The sequence below is a fragment of the Rhinatrema bivittatum genome, chromosome 1 (genome assembly GCF_901001135.1).
Source record: "Rhinatrema bivittatum chromosome 1, aRhiBiv1.1, whole genome shotgun sequence".
Taxonomy (NCBI): Eukaryota; Metazoa; Chordata; class Amphibia; order Gymnophiona; family Rhinatrematidae; genus Rhinatrema; species Rhinatrema bivittatum.
The window spans coordinates 614,807,814-614,827,686 of NC_042615.1; the positions used below are offsets into that span (position 1 = coordinate 614,807,814).

Below are 19,873 nucleotides of genomic sequence, written 5' to 3' on the forward strand. Positions count from 1 at the left end.
AGCGCCTCTTTTTACCGCCGACCTTAATTTAAATATTTTAGTTTACTGAATCGCGCGCACAGGACACTGTATTGTACCTGCATAGCACTTCATCTCCATTTCTCTGAGGACATTACAAACAGGGCCCATGATTGCAGGGTTCCAGAAGGAGCCCTGGGGCATGGCCCCCAGCCCAGGAGCATCACTGCAAGGACTGCGTTAGAACATAAGTTAGGAGGGGATGTAAAATAAGGGGTGGGGGGAAGCCCCTAGGGAGTTGCAAATGAAGGCTCATGTTACCGGATCCCAGGCTGATTCTGATTCAGCTGGAAGAACAAAGACGCCAGGAGGACGCTGCTGGGTGAAAAGGAAAAATTGCCACTCATTTTGTGTGACTCAACAGGATGAAAGCTAAGGAGACCTCATGAGATGTCCTACTTTGAGGCTCTGATGTCCGTTTTCTACCGTGCAGGTATTTCCCCCAAGAAATCTGTTTTGGACCCCCGGAGGACACAGATCCCTGCTGTAGTCCTAAGGCATCTAGTTCTAATGTATATAGCACCTCTGATATCTTATAAATATCGTCCATGCCCTCCACCACCTATTAATAAGGAATCCTGCGTACAATGTTCTTTTGTTTTCAATCTGCTTGGAATTTAAAGCCGAGCAATTTGCATTGTTGTATGGGCATTTTTGTCTGCCCCCACTTTGGTCCTGATAAAGCAGGAGTGCCTGCGTTTTGCAGAGTCCACTCTGCCGGCTACCGACAAGAACTTAAATCTCCATCTCTGCCCCCTTCTCCCTCTGAATGGTGGCGAGCGAGGTGAGGTGCTTCTGGTTCCCTCCGTAACTCCTCCTTCCTGCCCTAGCAGGCTTGGAAAAGTGTGGGGGGTGGGTGGGGAGGGAGGAGGCACCATCATAGAGACTGGGAATGTGTGTTTTTACTGACGGTTAGCATGCCACCACTCCGACTGAAGAAAGGAGAAGAAGAGGAATCACAAGGGAGAAAGGGGAGAGAGAGAGAGGAAGATGAAGGGAAGGAGGAGAGGAATCGGAAAGGGTTGAAGGGACCCAGAAAGCGGGGAGGGCTTGAAAGGGATGAAAGACATCTGAAGAGGGGGAGATAGGAGGATGAGAAGAAAGTGGAGGGGAGAATAGGTAGAGAGGAAGGAGGGAGGTGGAGGGGAGAAGAGGACCTGAATAAGTGATGAAGAGAAAGTAAAATATGCACACAGATATGGGTGGGCAGCTGGATGGGCAAGGCAGAGGAAGAAGGGGAGGCAAGAGATATTGAAGATCCTGAAAGGAGGGAGAATATCCTCACTATTCTTTCCAACTTCAACTCCCCCTGAAGAGATTTGTAGTAACTTGCTACAGACTCTTGAGTAGCCAGCTTCTAAGGCAAGCTAGTGGTCTGGAGAGTGTATCAATCAAGGATATAGTGGATCAATCAGATTATAATTTACATACAAAAATGATATCTGATTAGTTTTCAGAGCCCAAAGTGGTTCCTTTCCCTCAAATGCAGAGGTGAATTAAGATTCAATAATATTTTAAGCAAATTAAAAAAAAAGTCATATTTTTCAGTTTTGTTAGGTCAGGAAAATGATAGAACAGAGAAAAATGAAGTTGCTGAGTGCTGGGGGGAAGGAGAAGAGAGCAAAAACAAAAAACAAAAAACAGAGGCCAGCGACCACAATCAACAGGAAGAATAAGAAAATGGCACACACTTCAAAGACATAAAAAACCGAACTATGAATAATCTATAATGAGCACTACTGTAAATGTATGAGTAGAAGTAAATGAAAAGACATAGGTATCAGTAAAATAACCATCCACAAAATAAATGCAATACTGCATGTAGTGAAATACATTTTAAGAATATTGTATAACATTTAATTTATTTGTTTTACTTAAAAAGTTTTCCACCCGCACATTTCTCTGAGAGTTCATGACGGTTTACAAGTGCTACCTACATAAAAACGTACATATATAAATGGCTTAGTAATAAATACAATAACAGTCAATGAATGTGAAAAGCTGCTGAAGTGAAACATAGCAAGAGACACAAAACAAAACAAAATGAAATCATTTTCTTTTAGGATGGAAAAAGGAAAGCAAGAGGACGCCTAAGCTAAGCTTTGGGCCTCACTTACTAATCCTTTTTCCCCACAGGCAAAGAACGGGGAAAAAACCTTAGTAAATGAGGCCCTGTGGGTGTTGTGAGGCTGCTGGGAAGACGGGATTGGAGAGGGAGAGATTATGCAAAAGCTGTTCCATGCCTCAAATCAAGGCCTTGGATCCTCACCGGGGCCTTTGGCTGCAATAGAAAGGTCATGTGATCTCCTCTTAGCCAGGCACACACAAATAAATAACTTATCCAGATAGATATATGCACGTGCCATATGTGTGGACACAGTAAGCACCATATAAACATGCTGGGTTATTTGAATGACAGTTAAATTAAGATTCCGGCAGGAAGCATTACATCATTTTGGCATTTATTTTTAAAACTTTCAGTATTACTGTAAATGAACACAGCAATCAATTACCATAGGAGGCTGCAGTCTTCCAAACAGCATCTGTTTTGAAAAACAGTCCTTCCTTTTTCTTTAATATTTGCTTTTTTTTCTTTTTTGATGAAGCACTGCAGTAGTGGAATTGGGCTTCCTCGTTTTATTGCACTTCCTAAAGTCCCCCCACATGGCCATGGTTTGCCCGTCGGCTTCTTCGGGAGGGACCTCACCAGGAAACCGTGCAGAAGCTTAGGAATTCTGTAACCGATACAGTGATAACATCAGCATGAAACTAATTAAAGAGGTTACTTTGAACGTGACATTTGGAAATCTCGTGATTGCACCGGATCATCAAAAAAAAAAAAAGAAATATTATTTTTGGATTTAAATTATTTCCTCACATGTCTTTGTTTACATAAACAAAAATATGCAATAATGACGCTAAACGGCTTGTCTCCTATGAGGGGAGGGGTTTCTGCGGCTTACTGGGGACTTGCAAAATCCTTTCCTGCTTCTACGATTGGTGGGCATAAAAGCATCATCTGATGGGCTCACCACGCTGTACTTTCTATCAACACACCCTTAATGGAGATCATTCACATGAAAACATAAGCCTGTTTTTGGCCAGGTTTCATCTTGCGTTCCATTTCACAAGTGTCCATGAATAAACTGGATTAAAACTCCCCACTCCCCTTTGCAGTGCCATTCCTCTGCCAGGGGCCACAGTCCGAGGCTCCCTCCAGATCCCGCTTATGCATGCATGCTTGGCAGCTGTCCCTGTGGTCCGGTGGCCGGCTGAGACTTCCTCCTGGGGGCTGACTCTGCAGTGTCCTAAGCCCCGGCTACACCGAAGAGCAGAAGTCAGACTCGGGGGGGGAAACTTAACGTGGAGCTCCTGCAAGGAAGCGCAGCGCCACCGTGGCGCAAAGAAAAGAGCTGTACAGTCCCCTGCAGTGTCGCGCTAGCCGGAGCCTGCCAGCGCGCGGCAGGACGCACATTCTGTTCCTGTCTAACCTCAGTTTCTTGGCCGAAGAATTATTGATGACCTTTTTTATTTAACCTAAGAGTAAGCAAATGTAGGGCCTGATTTACCAAGCATTTTCCCATAGACACAGAATGGGAGAAAAGCCTTAGTAAAATAGGCCCTTAATTAGCAATGACAGAGCTGATGTTAATTTGGCTCTAGCAGAACTGAAACCATTAACAGAGCAGGGCTGAAAAGAGCTACCTCCCACCTTGCTCTCTGTACTGCATAGGTTTTAACAGCTTTAGACTGGAAAGCAGGCCTGAAGATGCACAGAGCAGCTTCTCCTGCTGTCGTGTTTATCTCCTCCACTTGCCCTGAAAAGAGGCTTCTGTTTCAGGAACAAGCTTATTTCCTGTTACTCCACTGGACACTCGATCCGAAGAGAACCCACGTCTCTGCAACTGCTCCGATAACAGATTTCTCCCGTCTCCTCTGCCTCCCTCCGGACAGCCCACAGCTGGGGTTTCCTATTTCAAACCAAGAGTTGGCTGTTCCAATGCTGCCGGCGTCATTGCTCAGTGCTCAGGGCGATTAATGCTAGTAGTAGTGAATGCAAGGACTGCCGTCACTCCCCTCTTCTGCATGCTCTCTGCTTATTTGTCAAGGTTCTTCGGAGATTCTTCTTGGCACTATAATGTGCAAAATATAAATGGCTCTGCTCCTCCTTCACACAGGCGTTTCATCTCTGTGACATATAGGCCGTGTCGATTCCATCACCTGTTGCCCCATGCTACAGAAGCCCACCCCCCACCCACCCCCCTCCCCCTTGGAATGTCTCAGCGGGCCAGCAAGAGGTCACCGAGACCCCTGCGCTGACTTTCCCTCTCTTGTTTTTTTTTTTTTCCCTCCCGACGTTAGTGGTGACATCTCCCCCCCCCCCCCTCCCCCAAGCAGGAGCGAGAGAGTTTGGAGAAGCTTCTGGTGCTATCTCCGGCTGAAAGGGCGGATGAGCATGGAATGCTACTTGCCATGCATGAGCAGAGGAAACACTTCCCTACCACTTTCACTGCTTTCCCAGATCTGCAGCGCGCCCTATCCAGTTGCCCTCTGAAAGACTGGATGGAGCGGATATCTGACGGGACTCAAATGATGACAAATCATCCGTTGACTGATTTTGGGGCCTCGTAACTTACGAACAAAATGTTGACTGCGGTGGCCTGAAATGGCGAGATAGATGATTTTCCACAGTTTGTGGTTGTGAACTCTTGAGTTTGATTTACACAGGGTGCTCTGCGCCTGTACGTTGAATATGTTAGATGAATTATACTCACATTTAAAGCTCACCGAGGACATGTGATATATGAATCTCAGATTTGTAGAGTCAGCGCCTTCGAGTGGATTTTTTTTTTCCTGCAACCTCTTGAACTTCAATGCATAGTTTATAGGGTTTTTTTTTTGTATAATTATTGGTGCTCTTCAATGGATTAATTTCCCAGGGGAAGGAGGTGGGTTAAAGAGAGAGTTTTTTACACGAGTCTGAGATTTCTGCAGATTTGGATTAATTCCTGCTCCGCAATAAGATGATATCGGCATGACACATGCTCATTGGAGAAACATAAACACCACAACATCCATTAAGGCATGCAAATCATGTTATTTGTATATAATTGTTTCATAGTTATAAGCAGTGTCAGTTTTAAGAAATGAAAAAAAAACCCACTATATAAAAATTACAAAATGCCCCAGTGTTTTGTATCTTGCTGGTAGGACTACCAGTGTATTCTTGTGAATGAATGCTTTTCTCTTGCATCATTGTGTGTTGAGAATAACTTTTGACTGTCTGCCAGAACCACAGACCACATAGCTTGTCGCAGTTTTATAAGAAACTCGTGTTCGGATAACAAATCAGACTGCGACTTTTTGTGAAAGCGCTGTCGAGGGAGAAGGGAAGGAAAAGGTCAAGGGAAACCTCACTGGATTTCTTTTCTGAAAGAGCTTGGGCTTTTTTTTTTTTTTACTTCTGGTTGTTTAATGTATGCCAGCATTTGAAAGCTGTCAAAGGACGGATGTGAAAGAGAACTGAGGGCGATGTCTTACTCTGCCATTGGTGTGCACCGGAGTGAGTGAAGTTTTAGGGGGGAGAGAGAGAGAGAGAGAGAGCAGAGGACTGGCAAAATGGATGGCCAAAATGTGTGGACCAAGTGCCAGCTCCATTTTTTTCTACTGCTGGCTTATTTTGGGTGCTTCCCCCCCCCCATCAATTTGGTGCTGTGGTGTTGCCTGTCTGTTTTAAAAAAAAAAAACCAAAAACCTTTTTTTTTCAGAAAAGGAAACAGCATTCTCCTGGTGACTGTGTATTTTTTTTAACTGCAAGGTGATCCTGATTCAGTGCCTGTTCCTTCTTCCAGATGGAGACACTGGAGTACCTTGATGAGGAAATCAGTGGGATGGCTCGGTGTCCCTATGATGCAAAGCATGCCAATGTTGCACTGTTCGCAGGTAATCAAGCAGCCTTTCCCTTTACATTCCCTTCTGACTGCATTGGCTATGCTAATGAAAAGAAAAGGGGGTTGTTAGGGGTTTCTTTGTTTTAACACAACAAAATACCTCACTAAATATGCCTTATAAACAGAAGGCTGGAGAGAAATGTTGGTTTAAGAATGGTTTACACAGTGTTAAAAAAACAAAACAAAACAGTGGTTTAAAAGGGGGTGCTCAATAATTAGGGATAGGCAGGGGGCTTAGATAGTGGAATCGTATCTGGTTATTTATATTAGTCTAAAATATTCTGATTAAATTGCTTTCTTATTCAATCAGTGTTAGTTTAAAGCTTGGTGATTCCACACCTCTGTCTTTGATGCAAAATCCTAAGCTTTTCAAATGTGTGAAAGACGTTTAGGCTATTAAAAATAGATATGAGCCGTGGTCTGTCGTGACTAATTAGCAAAGGGAGTTAGAGATGTGTATCATACCGGCAATCGTTTCTGGTTTCGTTTTCGTAGAACCGCGTGAAATTTTGTTTCCCGTGGTTCTGGCCGGGTTTTTTTTTCGGCTGTCCCGATCTGAAAAAAAACCAAAACAAAACACCCAGATCCTTCACATTTAATTATTTACAATCCCCCACCCTCCCGACCCCCCCAAAACATGCCTAAAGTCCCTGGTGGTCCAGTGGGGTTCCTGGGAGCGATCTCCCACTCTCGGGCTGTCGGCTGCCAGTAAACAAAATGGTGCCGGTGACCCTTTGCCCTTAAAAAATGGCATGGGCCATCCATTGCTCCTACCATGTGACAGGGGCCAGCCAATGGCACCGATAGCTCCTGTCACATGGTAAGTGCAAAGGGCCATCAGCGCCATTTTGATTAGTGGCAGCTGACGTCCTGAGAGGGGGACATCGCTCCCGGGACCCCAGCTGGACCACCAGGGACTTTAGGCAAGTTTTGGGGGGATCGGGAGGGTTGGGGGATTGTAAATAATTAGATCTGAAGGGTTGGGGTGGGTTTGGGGTGTTTTTATTTCTGTGTGCCCTTTCTCCCCCACCCCCCAAAACGATAAGAAAACCACACGAAATTTCATGGGGTTTTCCTATCATTTTCAGGACCCCTGATACATGACGAATTATGAAATATCGTACGATATTTTAATTTGTTATAAAAATGATGCACATCCCTAAAGGGAGTGCTTGTAAAATGTTCTAGGTTAGGAACACTACCTATCCTTCTGGTTCTAATCTTCGACAGTGCCCATGTACACTTCCCAATAGGGATATAAATATTGTCTAACAAAGTAACCATTTAGACGATTCAAATGTTAACCACTTAATGATTTAGAAGTTCATCACTGCTCCTGTTACCATCAGCCCGGGCAGATGAGGGACCCCCAGAGTGATGACAGCTAATTCTAAATTTATCGATTCTCTTCATTTGGAAAGAAGGAACTAATCCTCATTCAGATCTAGGGGACCAATCCATTCTGACTAGTGATTGGTCCCCCAGTTCTGAACAGGTTTGGTCCTTTCTTCCCAAGTAAAGGGATTAAATGAATATAGAAATAGCTGTATTTTTCAGAGCTCTGGGTTAATTGTTAACTGCAATATACTAACGATAGGACTAATACATAGGATTGGACACTAATACTTACCAGTTAAACGTTTAATCATTTCATATTTTACATGCCTGCTTCCCAATTATTGCCATCATGCCTTATTCCTGTAGAGTCTTTCCAGCCCTCAGCCCCTGCTGGAATCACCAATGATTGATATGGGGGCATCTCTACCCTGGTAGAAATTAAATGTAGACAACCAGGTCAGTTAACGTAAGTCATTAAAAGGTTGTAAGGTGACAGTTGCTCACATACTACACACCTGAGCCTAGTTCAGTCAAATGACCGATTTGTATCCCAGCACAAAGTCCCTGAGACATCCCGTTCCCATTTAAAATCCTTTTTTAAGTGATTTGTAATCTCTTAAAAAAGAGATTGCAGTTTTATTTATTGCTTTAATTCCTCCACCTCCTGCTCTTTGTATACTCCTCCTTGTTCGCCCTCCCTGTTCATTGTAATTTCTGCCTTTTAAGTTACATTGTAAACCGGTATGATGTATGCATACTAATACCGGTATATAAAAGTTTTTAAATAAATAAATAAATAAAAATAAATAAATAATATGGCTAAAGCTGCACAATTGCGTTATCATTATGGAGCAAGCTATTGCAACTCAGCCCTGCCTTTCCCTTCCTCCAAAACACTTGCCAACACCCCTGCCCTGTGGGTCTCTACTCCTTCCTCCATCTCTCCTCCTCCCCAGCCCCCACGCCCTCCCCCCCCAACCCCCCCCCACACACAGTTCTCCAATCCCTCCATATGCCCTGCCCAACAGGCCTTTACTCTCTCTCCAATCCCAGTTTACGCGCATGTTCACCCCCTCCCTTCCCTCCCTTTGCCGAACGTAGGGTACTCGGGCATGTCCTGGGTCTGACTGGTAGGGAGAAATGATGATCAGCGGCTGCACCAGCTTGTCACTGAGTGTGCTGCTAACGGTTCCTGAGGAGGCCTCACCCCTTCATCACCAGGCACCCAACACCCACCTCCACCACCACTACCATCACCATGGGCTTCCTTTCCAAACAGGAAGTCGTCCCCCCCCCCCCCCCGCAGGAGGAAGCGGTTTGTTTGGAGGCTTGCCTTGAGAGAATGAAGAGCAATAAGCATGTACATGCATGCACTGACAAACGATAGCGGGCATAAAAAAAAAGAAGAAATCTGACACACCCTAATTGCCATAAAGTAAATCTGAGTCCTTTTAATGTAAAAGCAAGAATGTGTTGTGGTGGTAATTCTGATAAAATGCAGGGGGGCGGTACAAAAAAAATCACTTCAGACTTTGCTTTTGGAATAAAAATTATTTAAAATCCTTTTTTTTTGTGATGGCACATTGTGTACTGTGCATACAGTAAGGTTGGAATAAAGCCTGAAGTTAGCAAGCTGTCAACGAAAGTTATGCTTATGCGCCGCATGGCATGTTGATTTTGCGTTGACGTTTGCCTTGGAACATCCCATGGATACCGCCTGACAAATCGCACCATGTCCACTTTTTTTTTTTCCTCCAACCATTTTCTAAAAGTGGTATGACTGATGGTGCTGTAGGCCGAGAAATTATAATCCAAAGGTGAGTTAACCAGCGTTGTGGTCTGGAAGAGAGGTTTGATAGGCTGCTCTCACATTTTTTTTTTTTTTTTTAATCATAAGAGTTAGTGAAGGTGGATCAGGTGGAAAGGCCTTGGAAGCAAGGGTGGCAGAAGCAACGTCTGGAGGCTCAGTCCAGCTGAAGTCTCTTCAGAGCAAGATAATGGTTTTTGTCACAGAAGCTATAAACTAGGATGGGTCACATGGGCCCTTGAGGTTTTGCTGAAGGAGAATCAAGTAGGGCAGGTTTAGCAAATGGAAGCTTCATCCTTCAGTCGAGTGTAAAATAAAAGTCAAGTATTTTGATTTGAAAGCAGAAGCCTCATGTACACCATCTATGACATTTATGATTGCTCTTGTACTTTCATGTAACAACATAATTGTGGTGGTCAAGTTGATAGAAAAGTGGGGGAGGGGGAAATGGGGGGGGGGGTTCATGTACATTTTTGGAACTTTAAGTCTGTCAGCCCCTCGCTTAGCTTCTCCAGATGTTTTGATGTGGCATCATTGCTAAGGTTATGGCCATGTCTGCTTCCTTGATGGCGTATATTGTGTGCAAAGGGGGAGCCCTGCTGAGCAATGCCGACTCATGCTCCAAGATTATATGAGAGGCCAGGAGGCATGCAGAAACACCTTCTTTATAAGCACATTCACATTCACACTTTGGAAAAGCACAGCTTTTGTGTAAAGATTTAATTCCCTGCAGCTTACGAAAAAGGAAGATAGGAGAATTTTACAAACCAAATGCTGTGCGAAACAAAGCGTTCTGGGACTTTTGTCCAAAAGTGATTACTCTAAGCATTTGACAATCCTTTCATACCACTTTTTGCACACGCATTTTGTCACTCTTCCCTTTCAGAAGCAGCAGGAAAAGCAATCCTTGAGCAAAAGAAGTCCCTACACCAAAACTGTGCAGGATACATACGTAGCCTGTCTTCTGGAATTATCTAGAAAGGCAGGGGTCACACTCAGTCCTGGAGCTAAGCCCCTCACACAGTCCAGCAGCCCCAGGGTATGGATTCTTTGAATGGAGAGGAGACCGGACCCCCAGGGCCCAAAGTGTAGAGGATGACTCTGGTTGTGGGTATTGAATCAATGCGGTGAGGGTGTAGGTTTCAAAATAAAGAGGTTGGACACTCTGGCTTGCACTTCTTCGCTGTCATTAACTGACATTCATATCCAGACTTTTTCAAAACTTCAGTTTTCTATGCAAGTGTTCTGTCTCTCGGTATTAGGGGGTCCCAGGAATATGTTGCCCTCCAGGGCATGGAACAGTAAGGATCCCAGGTGGGCAGGGGTCTCCTAGATGTGGGTGGAATTCCCTCTCCATCAAACACTCGAGGCCCTGTTGTTCTCCCGTCTCTCCAACTCTTTCAGTTTCTCTTTTCCCTGGAGGTGAAGACTCCATTGGGGGTCTCCAGGCAAAAAAAACAACTCTTATTCACGGTTCTTTATTTCTGGATGTTCTGAGGATTTTGGATGAAAGGGCCCTCTTAGGCTAGCAGGGAAATACTATTTTATTCCCCCCTCCTGGGCAGGAAGGGTGGCAGACAAATCTTCCTTCCAAACCAAAAAGTCAAAAATCTCTACAAAAATACTTAAGTCTCTCAAACAGAACCACTACTGCCCATCTCCTGGATGTGAAAGGGAAACAGCAGGTCTTCTCTCTTTCTATCCTGGATAGCCTGGGGTATAAGGCCTAGCCCACCAAGAATAGAGAAACCAGGAAATAAAAACAGCTCCTGACTGTTAACTACAAAATGCCACACAGATCTGTGATGTAACCTACCCTTGAGTAGGCTGGAGCCTACCATTGCAGCCTCCACACATATAGGAGTGGTTTGCTCCACTCCTATATGCTTCTATTCAGGTTTTTCACTAGGGCCAACTAGTGGAGATCCCAAAGAGTCTCTACACACAGAAGTGAAAGTGTATTGACATGGCAACCTCATTACCTTGCTCAAAACTGGACAAGCAAACTTATTGATGGTTTGTTTTTTTTTTGTTCTTTTGTGGCCCTACTCTGCCTGACACTTAAAGAATCTGGCCCAGAATGTAGTGCATCTGGTGCAGGTAGACATCCAATTCCTTCAGTGTCCTTATGGTGGGAAATATCAGATGTAACTCTGCATCAGTGCCTGCCTATTGTGACTGGATAATGAACTTTCTGTCTCTCTCTGCCTGTTAGGGATATGTGGCCCCTAAATTTTCAATTTGGTTCATTTTTTTCTGTAACTGCTTTTTTGTCAAGGTCAACTTTGGTAGCTGCAGGGGTGGTGCGTGACCCTTCTGCAGCTTCGGCACTGACAAAAACCACCAGAGTCCAACCAATCAGGGACAAGAAAATCTGGGAAAGCCAAGGGGAGACTCACACAAAACAGGGTCCACACCTCAGTTTTGTAGTTCCAAAGTAACTCAAATTTATTGAAGAGTCCAAAACAATATGATTTTCAAAAACCAAAACAAGAATCTCAGGATACAGTCCAATCCTAAAGGAAAAAAGGAGAAGGTGGAAAATGAATAACAGTCACTTACAGTTTCCAAACAGTTCAATATCCCAAAAATAGAATTTACTTCAAAAGTTTTCTCTGTTCCTCCTCCAATAACCCACAGTTGTCAGGTTAAGGGCTGGATTTTTAAAAGCCTACGAGCGCCGGGCCTATTTTAGAAAGGCCCGGCGACGCGCATAAAGCCCCGGGACGCATCTAAGTCCCGGGGCTTTGGGAAGGGGTGGGGTGGTCTGGGGCGGGGCCAGAGGCCTCCAGCACAGCGGCCATTTTCCGCTGTGTCGGAGGATCGCATGCCGGCGGGGTGCCAGTGCGCGCATCCCGCGCCTGCCCCTAGGCAGGCACAGCAGGTAAAACAATTTTTTTTGGGGGGGGAGGGCCTAGATTAGGGATGGGGGTGGGTTGGATAGGGGAAAGGAAAGGGAGGCTAAGGTAGGAGGTTGGGAAGTTCCCTCCCAGGCCACTCTGAAATCAGAGTGGCCTGGGAGGGAACGGGTGAAAGCCGCGGGCGTCGGTGCACAGGATGCACAAATGTGCACCCCCTTGCGCACGCTGACCCCCAATTTTATAACATGTGCACACTTGCGTGCTTATGTTATAAAATCGGGCGTCCATGTGTGTGCGCTGGGTAGCGCGTGCACATGGATGCCCGCGCGTACCCATTAAAATCTACCCCTAATTCTCCCAAAGCACCAGCATCTCCTCTTTCTTTTCACTGTGGGCTTCCCCAGTGAGAATAAAGAGTCTCTCTCTTGCTCTCGAGTTTAAGTCCTTCTGGTTGACTCTCAGTAATCTTGACTGGAAATCCTTTATATGTCCAACTTCCACCTCACTGCTGGAAAGCTGCAAGTTACAGCTCCTTTCTACTTCTTTAAACTCAAATCTCCAGTCTTCTCACTAATGGAATCCAACAGAAGTTATTAGAAACTCCAAAGAATCCACTTTTCTTCAAGTCCAGTATGGTTAGGAGCAATCTGCACTACATTGTTAAGAATGAAATTTAAAAATGATTCTTCAGGGTACAGTCAGCTAGGAAATATGGGTGAACTGGCTTTGTCTGTCTCTAGTACTTTTGCCCTGGCCATCTTCTAGAAGGGTTTTGCATTTTTGAGTCCTCACCTTGCATTATCCTCACCTTTTTGTGGGGTGTGTCTGAGGGATAGACGTCCCCCAGGTCATGTGATCTTGGCCTTTTGCCATCTCCCAGGTGGACGGACCAGATGGTGTTGATGGTCATTGCCTCTCTTCAAGAGGACTGAACAACAGAGGAGTTTTGAGAGTAGAAGATTTTGAAGGATTTTGCTACTTTGGAGTTGAACCAGTGACTGGATGGAGGGAAACATCTTGTAGCTGGAAGGGCTGGATTCCATCTCTTTTACTGTTGCTGATAGCAACAGCAAGGGTGAAGAGTGTGAACATTTTTGAGATCTTGGACATCGCTGAGAAAGTTTTTGGATTTATCGGTGTTTTTGGAAGGCTAGTTTTGAACAAGTGGGTTTTGTAACATTTCAGCCCTTGTATAGGCTGGGATTACAAAGAGACTTACCCTACCCTCCAAGGGGAAGGGATCATGGAAGTGGATACTACTGGGGCAGGGGCAAAAATAACATCTAGGGAGGAGTATTAGGGATTAAGAGACAATGGTTTTTCTAACCTTGATTTTCCTGACACTGTTTCTCATTTTTTCTGTACTGGCTTGGATTTGGATTTTCAAACTCAAGTAAACTTTTATGTTGAACACCATTACTGTATTTTTTTGTTGCTATCGTACATTAAGGCATGTTGTGAAGAGTGTAACTTTTTTCCATTTTGTTCTTTTTGTGCCTCCTGAGAAATCTCCCTTACCCAGTGATTAGAAGCAGTGGATCAAGACTACCCAGTACAACCATGTTCATGACCACACCAAGGGCCCAGGAGGTTAATCCTCTCCCCCGCCTGCCTGATGGAGCCCAGCATTGTAGCTCTCCATTTTCAGCCAGCAAGCTAACCGGGGGAACCTCTACATATGGTTGGGTGGGTTTGAGGCTTAGGAATATGATCAAAAAATAAAGCAACTGCATCAAGTACTAGTCATGATGATATTTTAAGATGCCTTAAACTTTACTATATTGACCAAAATTACAATAATATATTAGCATTTGTGTGACTTGGCTAATCCTCAGGTTTTGGACTGAGCTGTGGCTGAATACCATTTCAGCTATTTGGCATTCATATGAGTAGAAATAAATTGTTGTTTGGCACAGCTTCAGGACGGATGCGTTAAATCGCTTCCTTTCTTACAGTTTGTTTGGGAAGAGGGAAGGTTAGTGTTTGAACTTTAGTAGTAAACAGGGTTTGTTTAGAAAGAGTCCTCTCTGGAAGGAACTGCTGCTCATGCTCCTTTAAACCTCTTCCACCTTCCAGTTGGAACTGTATAAATTCTTTCCTGGGCAGGCAGATTTAATGTAAGGCAAGAGGTTTGTGAGAGGAAGTCCTGTAGTGTGAAATGACCATACTGGCCTGGTAATGCTGTTTGCTAAATCCTTAAGGGTAGTGGTGTGCACTGCTGGAAGGGCAGAGACATAGTTGGGGATTACCCCATTATACACAGCAACCCATCTGAAAAATAAAGACCACTATGTAATTTGCAAATGAAAAAAACATGACATCTGCAGTCACAGCTGCAGAGTTAGAATTTCTACCCAAAGTTTCCAAAGCACAGTTTGCATTCATAGTTGGATTTGGGAATACACAGCATAGACAACAGCCTAAAGTACCACATTTTGAAGACACCAATTATTTGGCTCATAGGAAGGCCTGTTCCCACATGCTTTAGGGCTGTGCACCATCGCTGCTTCAAAGGGGAGATGCCATGGCACTCTGATTCTCTCTCCCCTCTCCCCTCTCCCCATTCTCCAACCCCCACTACCCTCCCTGCTCTCTGGTTCTGCCTGTCTGTGCCAAAATCTTAAATCTGAATTTAGATTATTTCTGTCAACTCATCTCTTGCAATTGATGTGGGAAACTAACTGATCACTTCTCTTTTGCCCTTTTCCCCTCTTCCTCACCCTTCCCCTCTCCTCAATCTCTTCCCGGTCTCCTTCCATCTTATCCCTCCACTGAAAAAGATGGGAAGCTGTATTCTGCCACTGTGACCGACTTCCTTGCCATTGATGCAGTCATTTACCGGAGTCTTGGAGACAATCCAACCCTACGGACAGTCAAACATGACTCAAAATGGCTGAAAGGTGAGTAAACAATCAACTGCAAGAAAGAAAAGGCAGGGAAAGCCAAGAGGAAAGCTTGTTTGCCGAGAGTCCAGCAACCTTGACAAACCAGACTCTTATTTTCATTTCAGCATTGCTTTCTGTCAGATCGAAGGTACCATATTACATCTTTTATCTACGCTGATTTATTCCTCTCCCCCTCTTATTTCCCCCTCTGAGTTACGGGACATTGAACGGAACTACAGCCGCCAGTGTAATAGAATACATTACATTCATCTTCCCAGGCCTGAGTTCCTCATTTTGTAAGCCTGGGCTGAAGTCCAAATAGTTTACCATTCTGGGGACTGCACCAATGCACTTCTGTCCTGAGATACTGCTTGGAGACAATTAGCATTGTTGACTTGGGGCCCTATTAACAGTAAAATCTTGAGTGGTTTAGGTCTTTTCTGGCATGTGATGCCCCTCTAACTACCTGATATGTCAATAGGTAAAAAAAATATGATCTTGGTCGTAAAGGATATTTCCCCTGTAGAAAAAAATGTGTGAAAACCTATTTATCAAGTCTGCAACCTAGGAACAAAATGGGAGACCAGTGTTTAAAAATAGAATACAAAGAATAAATTCAGTAATAATATTTCACAAACATAGAAATAATAAGATTTCCTTTATTTTACTTGCTTTTATGTAATTAATTCTGAAGTTGTTTGTATACCTTATAGTTAGATACCCCTTTGATAGGAACAGAAACTGACTACTGTCTTTTTTATTGCATTTAATGGTTGCCAAGATCTTTCAGCAGTGTTTGAAGATAAAATGATTACAATGTCTTGTTTGTTTGCAGAGCCATACTTTATACAGGCGGTGGATTATGGCGACTTTATCTATTTTTTCTATCGGGAAATAGCAGTGGAATACAATAGTATTGGGAAGGTAAGGTGCAAACAGTTTCTAATTCCTCTTATCATTGCAAGAAAAAAATTGCTTATGATCCAGTGTTGCTGTGAGTGACCTTGAAATGAAAACCATTAATCACAGTGACAAGGTCAGCGTTTTTGGAAGAGCCATATTGCTGAAGCCAAAGGTTGGTTGCAGTGAAAGATTGAATTGTCTGTGTGGAGGGCAACTGTTGCCCAGAATTGTGAGAACAAGATGTGTAGAAAAGCTGTATAATTTATCTACAAATTGTAACCCTTGAAGCAAATAATAATTTACTTGTGTTTTCTGGGGAAAGGGGGAGGTCATGGACTGATCATCAAAAACCATGGGCAGAGTTGAAAGAGGACAGGGGATACCAAGGACAGAGCATCTATAGCACACAATTTTTCTCTCTCTGCATGTTCTAAGGAATGGCTGTGTATTTACAAAATAGTATTCTTTAACATGATGGGAACTTTCTCGGGAATTACACAGAAGGCTGGCTGGGCCTGGAAAGACGCTGGAGAGAGGAGTGAAGGAGAGTGGAAATAATAGCATGGAGAGAGCTGTACATCTCTGAGAACTGCAGACATAAGACCCAGTGGTGGGCAGTATGGAAAGCAGGGATTGTGAGTGTAAAATGCTCCTTTGTTTGGGGAAATAGAAAGCTAAGCAGTCTTTATGGAAATGAATTTATATGAGAACCAATCTTCTGACGGATTTATGGCTGTGTTTGAAATGCCACAGTCTTATCTTTTGTAGCACACTGTTCCAAAGCTGCATTTTCCCCCCGCTTGTTATTTGTCACGGATGAATAAAATGTGGTATCATATTAAAGGCCTCCCCATACAGTGCGGTCTCCCAATGTGTGTGAAAGCAGGAATTCAGTAATTTTAAAGGGGTACCGTAGTATTCATTTTTCATGCTCCTGCTGCAGGTAGTTTTTCCGAGAGTTGCCCAGGTCTGCAAGAATGACATGGGGGGATCTCAGAGGGTGCTGGAGAAACAGTGGACATCTTTTCTCAAAGCCCGCCTGAACTGCTCAGTCCCTGGTGATTCACATTTTTACTTCAACATCCTACAAGCCGTGACAGATGTGATCCACATCAATGGCCATGATGTGGTATTGGCCACCTTCTCCACACCCTACAACAGGTATGCTATTTGGGGTTTGCCATCTTTAACACCTAACAAGTTTGTAGGGTTTGAGGGAGAAGGGATGGTGGCGTTGATGTTCCTCTGAAAGTTTGAGCTTGAGTCAACTAGACCATGAATATTTCTGGCCATGTGTACATATAGTTATTGATTTTATTTATTTATTTATAACCTTTTATATACCGATGAACGTTGGGAACATCTCATCGGTTTACATAGAACATAACGGTAGCTAAACGAGCTTTACAGAGAACAAGGATAAAAGCACATAAAACTGCTAAACAGCGTGCAATGAAACATAGCATACAAGGAGGGAACTACAATATATATATATATAACATAGCATACAAGGAGGGAACCACAATATATATATATATATATAACATAGCATACAAGGGGGGAACCACCAGAAGCATAAGGGAGTAAATGCTATATACAGGTACATGTACTCACAAGAATCGCTATTTACAGGAAGGGGGTCTAATTATATAGCTAATTAGATAATTAAAATAGGCAGAATAAGTAGGAGGATAAGTACATGTACTCACAACAATAACTATAGTGCCTTCTTCTTTTAACATTCTCCACAATATATTGGAAGTCAGCTTCAAATGTGTTGCAGGGCTATTCAGGATCATTCAGTTTGAATTTTTAAACCAGTTTGAGGCCAATTTACAAAGTCATTGGTGAAGAAAATACTAGATCTGCTTTACATTCTACAGTAGTCAAATGTCCTCCTGGAATACATCTCACATGTCCCATATCACTGTAGAGGAGTCCAACCCACATCTGACATTTGAGTTTCTCCCTTGTAGGCCTACGGTCATTTTGATTTTGTATTTGTTGCTAGTGTTTATCACAAGTTGACATCTTTAATGTAAAATTAACAACTTCAACCTTTCTTCTATGCTGGCAGCTCTTGTACTTTTTAGCTTTTTCCTTTCTTTTTTTTTCAATTACATCTCTTATTTTTCAGTCAGTATTCTATACTGTGTTAAAGCATTTTTCCCACTTTATGATCCAGCAGCTCCCTGAGACCCATATTATTCATGCCTGGGCAAAGCTGTAGGTATGCAGGGGAGTTGAAGGTCAATTGTATGAGTGATAGATTTTCACCCCAGGGGACTATTGCTTTGAAAATACAGTTAGAGCATGTCTTGGGATTTTTTTTTTAATCTGAATTTCTATATTTAAGAACATAAAGCTTGTCATACTGAGCCAGACCAAGGCTCCATCAAGCCCAGTATCCTGTTTCCAACAGTGGCCAAGCCAGGTCATAAGAACCTGGCAGGATCCCAAGGGGTAGATAGATTCCAAGCTGCTTATCCCAAGAATAAGCAGTGGATTTCTGGAGCTCTACTTTAATACTCGTTAATGGACTCTTCCTCCAGGAACTTGTCCAAACCTTTTTTACATACAGCTATACTAATAGCTTTCACCACATACTCTGGCAATGAAATCCAGAGCTTATGTGATGAGTAAAAAATATTTTCTCTTATTACTTTTAAATGTATTACCCAGAAACTTCATTGTGTATCCCCTGGTTTTTGTACTTTTCAAAAGAGTAAAAAATTAATTAACATTTACTCATTCTACTCCACTCAACATTTTATAGACCTCTATCATATTTCCCCTCAGCCATCTCTTCTCCAAGCTGAAGAGTCCTAACCTCTTTAGCCTTTCTTCATAGGGGAATTGTTCCATCCCCTTTATCATCTTGGATGCCCTTCTCTGTACCTTTTCTAATTCTGCTATATCTTTCTTGAGATGTGGTGACCAGAACTGCACACAATACTCAAGACGAGGTTGCACTATGGAGCAATACAGAGTCATTATAACATTCTCTGTTTTATTATCAGTTCCTTTCCTAATAGTCCCTAGCATTCTATTTGGTTTCTTGGCTGCTGCTGCTGCTGCACACTGAGCAGAAGATTTCAACATATTTTCAACAATAACATCTTGATCCTTTTCCTGAGTAGTGATTCCTAATGTGGAACCTTGCATTTTGTAGCTATAATTTGGGTTACTCTTCCCAAAATGCATCACTTTGCACTTATCTACATTAAATTTAATTTGCCATTTGCATGCCCAGTCTCCCAGTTTTGCAATGTCCTCTTGCAACTTCTTACAATCCTCTTGTGATTTGACAACTTTGAATAATTTTGTGTCATCGGCAGATTTGATCTCCTCACTTGTTGTTCCCGTGATGTTTATAAATATTTTAAAAAGCAGCAATCCCAGAACACATCTCTGGGGCACTCCACTAGTTACCTTTTTCCATTGGGAAAATTTACCATTTAGTCCTACTTTCATTTTTTCTATTTTTTAACCAATTGGCAATCCACAATAGGACACTGCAACCTCTCCCATGACTTTCTAATTTCCTAACAAGTCTCTCATGAGTGATTTTGTCAAATGCTTTCTGGAAATCCAGATACACTGTATCAACTAGCTACCACATGTTTATAGACGCCTTCAAAAAAATGTAGCAGATTTGTGAGGCAATACTCCCCTTGGCTAAATCCATGTTGGCTTTGTCTTGTTAAACTATGCTTATCTATATGTTTAGCAATTTTGTACTTTATGATAGTTTCTACCATTTTGCCTGGCATAGATGTCAGACTCACTGGTCTGCAATTTCCAGGATCACCCCTTGATCCTGAAGTTACTCTGAGCAACACTGGACCTACTGCCTTGAGCTTGAGTTTTCAGATACCTTGTAAGTGAGTGACTTGCTGCCTACCTCTGTATCCCAACCAATAATGTATGCATGCCTATCCTGGCATAAAAAATGTCCTTTGGACAGGTTTGAGTGAGAGAACTCAAAGCAAAGCCACAAAAGCCTCCTGCCCATGACTTTCTGGTATCATGAGGACTACTTACAACATCTAATAACTTGTTAAAATATTGCTTCAGATTCCACATTTGTATTCAGCATTCTGATCTTCT

At 43.1% G+C, this 19,873-nt stretch overlaps 1 protein-coding gene across 4 annotated transcripts in view; it reads left to right on the forward strand.

Annotated features, from left to right (window-relative positions):
• The window catches only part of SEMA6A (semaphorin 6A), a 214,032-nt gene that overhangs the window by 137,990 nt on the left and 56,169 nt on the right, over positions 1–19,873 (forward strand). For all 4 annotated transcript variants that reach the window (XM_029571094.1, XM_029571069.1, XM_029571077.1 and 1 more), the window contains exons 7-10: positions 5,871–5,961; positions 14,756–14,875; positions 15,696–15,784; positions 16,707–16,924. In XM_029571094.1, coding sequence (XP_029426954.1) covers positions 5,871–5,961; positions 14,756–14,875; positions 15,696–15,784; positions 16,707–16,924 — 518 coding nt within the window. The remainder of the gene's footprint in view (positions 1–5,870; positions 5,962–14,755; positions 14,876–15,695; positions 15,785–16,706; positions 16,925–19,873) is intronic.